Below are 3,890 nucleotides of genomic sequence, written 5' to 3' on the forward strand. Positions count from 1 at the left end.
GAGAAGTGATTCCTGTGCCTCTTGCTGAGATATTTGTATCATCGATAGTCACAGGTGAAGTGCCGGAAGACTGGAGGTTGGCAAACCTGGTGCCACTGTTTAAGAAAGGTGGTAAGGACAAGCCAGGGAACTATAGATCAGTGAGCCAAGTTGTTGGAGGGAATCCTGAGGGACAGGATGTACATGTATTTGGAAAGGCAAGGACTGATTAGGGATAGTCAACATGGCTTTGTGCATGGGAAATCATGTCTCACAAATTTGATTGAGCTTTTTGGGGACGTAACAAAGAGGATTGATGAGGGCAGAGTGGTAGATGTGATCTATATGGACTTCAGTAAGGCGTTCGACAAGGTTCCCCATGGGAGACTGATTAGCAAGGTTAGATCTCATGGAATACAGGGAGAACTAGCCATTTGGATACAGAACTGGCTCAAAGGTAGAAGACAGAGGGTGGTGATGGAGGGTTGTTTTTCAGACTGGAGGCCAGTGACCAGTGAGTGCCACCAGGATCGGTGCTGGGTCCTCTACTTTGTGTCATTTACATAAATGATTTGGATGCGAGCATAAGAGGTACAGTTAGTAAGTTTGCAGATGACACCAAAATTGGAGGTGTAGTGGACAGCGAAGAGGGTTACTTCAGATTACAACAGAATCTTGACCAAAAGGGCCAATGGGCTGAGAAGTGGCAGATGGAGTTTAATTCAGATAAATTTGAGGTGTTTCATTTCGGGAAAACAAATCTTAGCAGGACTTATACACTTAATGGTAAGGTCCTAGGGAGTGTTGCTGAATAAAGAGACCTTGGAGTGCAGGTTCATAGCTCCTTGAAAGTGGAGTCGCAGGTAGATAGGATAGTGAAGAAGGCGTTTGGTATGCTTTCCTTTATTGGTCAGCGTATTGAGTACAGGAGTTGGGAGGTCATGTTGCGGCTGTGCAGTACATTGGTTAGGCCACTGTTGGAATATTGCATGCAATTCTGGTCTCCTTGCTATCGGAAAGATGTTGTGAAACTTGAAAGGATTCAGAAAAGATTTACAAGGATCTTGCTAGGATTGGAGGATTTGAGCTATAGGGAGAGGCTGAACAGGCTGGGGTTGTTTTCCCTGCAGTGTCGGAGGCTGAGGGGTGACCTTATAGAGGTTTACAAAATTATGAGGGGCATGGATAGAGTAAATAGGCAGAGTCTTTTCCCTGGGGTCAGGGAGTCCAGAACTAGAGGGCATAGGTTTAGGGTGAGAGGGGAAAGATATAAAGAGACCTAAGGGGCAACGTTTTCGCATAGAGGGTGGTACGTGTATGGAATGAGCTGCCAGAGGAAGTGGTGGAGGCTGGTACAATTCAAACATTTAAGAGGCATTTGGATGGGTATATGAATAGGAAGGATTTGGAGGGATATGGGCCGAGTGATGGCAGATGGGACTAGATTGGGTTGGGATATCTGATCGGCATGGACGGGTTGGACCGAAGGGTCTGTTTCCGTGCTGTACAACTTTATGACTCTATAAACAACAGCTTCCCTGCTTTTATCCTCCACGCTTATGTTCTGCACTCTTTTGCTGGCGCCTATCTGTGTTGTTTCATTTTCTGTCCATTGTGTAATTCTGAGAGTCTGTTTCTGAAGGTTTCCCATGTTCTTCTTTCAGAGCTACCAGCCCGGCCAGAGATCACAGCCACTCCCTCGTACCTGGCGTATCTGGTGGGAGGAAATGTCACCCTGACGTGTGTAATCCCAAACCGTTACACACCCGCTCACATCCATTTTCTGAAAGACTCTGCCCTCGTCACCAACAGCACTGGGAACCAGCGGCGATCCACCCACAGTGTCCTCCACCTCACCTCCATTGATGCGGGGAACTACACGTGTTCCTACCAGACCCTGGAGTATGGACGGTTGCTGTCGTCAGCCCCCAGTCTCCCAGCGAAAATTGCCCTCACTCGTGAGTATGAACACCTGCTGTGTTGTACATCAGACACTTTCCAAATCTGATTAACGCAGAAAGAGAGAGGCAGAGTTAACTTTTCAGGTTATAAACACAGAAAATTGCTGGAGAAAGTCAGCAACTCTGTGGAGCAAGAGAGAGAAAGAAACAGAGTATAAATTTACAGAGAGGCATGGTGGCTCAGGGGTTAGCACTGCTGTCGCACAGCACCAGATTCCTGATGAAGGGCTTTTGCCTGAAACGTCGATTTTACTGCTCCTCGGATACTGCCTGTGCTCTTCCGGCAACACTAATCCAGAATCTGGTTTCCAGCATCTGCAGTCATTGTTTTTACCTCACAGCACCAGGGACCTGGGTTCACTTCCACCCTTGGGCGACTGTCACTGTGAGTTTCCTTCGGGTGCTCCAATTTCATCCCACAGTCCAAAGATATGCAGATTAGGGTGGATTGGCCATGGGGAATTGCCCCGAAGTGTACACGAATGTGTGGGTTAGGTGGTTAGCGAAGGGGATAAAGCAGGGTTATCGGGATAGGATAAGGATGCGTCTGGGTGGAACATTCTTCGGAAGGCTTCAGAGGCAGTTGACAGAAGTTTCGATTGGCTGGTCCCATGTAAGGAGGGACCCTCAAATGAGGGAGAGGGTTGAATAGGTTGGCCCTGTCCTCATTCCAGTTTAGAAGAATGAGCAGTGACCATGTAACTTGATTTGAAGGATGATGGAGAGAGAAGTTGTTTCCCTTCGTGTGAGAGAGTCTGGGACCAGAGAGGCTCTCTCCGAGACGGGGAGTGTATATCTGTTGAATTCTTTACTGTAGAGGGCCGTTGAGGCTGGGTCATTGAGTGTATATTGAAAGCTGAAATGGAGAAATTATTAATCAGGAAGGGAGAATCGAGGGGGATACGGGAGAAGTGAGGTTGAGGATGATCACATCAGCCATGATCCTCGGGCAACTTCTCGCCTAGGGTGACTGTCTGTTTGGAGTTTGCACACTCTCCCCGTGTCTGCGTGGGTTTCCTCCGAGTGCTCCGGTTTCCTCCCACGGTCCAAAGATGTGCTTTCCTCCCACGGTCCAAAGATGTGCAGATTAGGTGAATTGGCCATGATAAATTGTGTGTAATGTTAGGTTGATTAGTCAGCAGTAAATGTAGGGGGGTGGTTTGCTCTTCGGAGGGTCGGTGTGGATTTGTTGGGCCGAAGGGCCTGTTTCCACACTGTAAGAAATCTAATCTCATCCTTTCCTATTGAATGGTGGAGCAGGGTCGATGGGCTGAATGGCCTCCTTCTGCTTCTATGTCTCCTGCTGTGGTAACGTCCTGTCTCTCTCTCTCTCTCTCTGATCTTACAGAGCCCCGTGTCAGGCTGGTGAATGGCAGCGACTCGTGTTCGGGGAGAGTGGAGGTGCAGTACAACGGAGAGTGGGGGACAGTGTGCGACCGTTCCTGGCACATCTCAGAAGCCAGGGTGGTGTGCCACCAGCTGGGGTGTGGGTCAGCCGTGGCTGCACTTCCCGGGGCTGGGTTCGGACACGGGTCAGGAACGGTCTGGATGGACGAGGTGTCCTGCGGAGGGACAGAGCCGAGCCTCTGGGCGTGTCCATTCAGTGGATGGGGCCGGGGCAATTGTGGGCACCAGGAAGATGCCAGTGTGGTCTGTAACCCCAGTAAGGAATGGGGCAGGGGGAACCATCTGGGAAAGGGGCAGGGGAGTGGGTGGGAGTTACTGTCACTCACACACACACGCTCACACTCACATTCATCACACCTACACTCACACCCCTCCCTCCACACAGAGTCACACTCACACACAGACCCAATCATACACTAACACTGACGTACATTGTCACACTCACACTCATCCACACACTCCCTCCCTCACTCACATTCATTCTCACATATTGTCTCTCTCACATTCTCTCTTTCTCTCATAAATACTCTCCCTAATAAACTC

At 49.4% G+C, this 3,890-nt stretch overlaps 1 protein-coding gene across 1 annotated transcript in view; it reads left to right on the forward strand.

Moving 5' to 3' along the window:
- Positions 1 to 3,890, forward strand: part of LOC122544195 (basement membrane-specific heparan sulfate proteoglycan core protein-like) — an 82,848-nt gene that overhangs the window by 21,541 nt on the left and 57,417 nt on the right. The window contains exons 7-8 of the mRNA XM_043683246.1: positions 1,644 to 1,937; positions 3,289 to 3,603. Of these exons, the coding sequence (XP_043539181.1) occupies positions 1,644 to 1,937; positions 3,289 to 3,603 (609 nt within the window). The remainder of the gene's footprint in view (positions 1 to 1,643; positions 1,938 to 3,288; positions 3,604 to 3,890) is intronic.

The sequence above is a fragment of the Chiloscyllium plagiosum genome, chromosome 47, assembly GCF_004010195.1.
Source record: "Chiloscyllium plagiosum isolate BGI_BamShark_2017 chromosome 47, ASM401019v2, whole genome shotgun sequence".
Taxonomy (NCBI): domain Eukaryota; kingdom Metazoa; phylum Chordata; class Chondrichthyes; order Orectolobiformes; family Hemiscylliidae; genus Chiloscyllium; species Chiloscyllium plagiosum.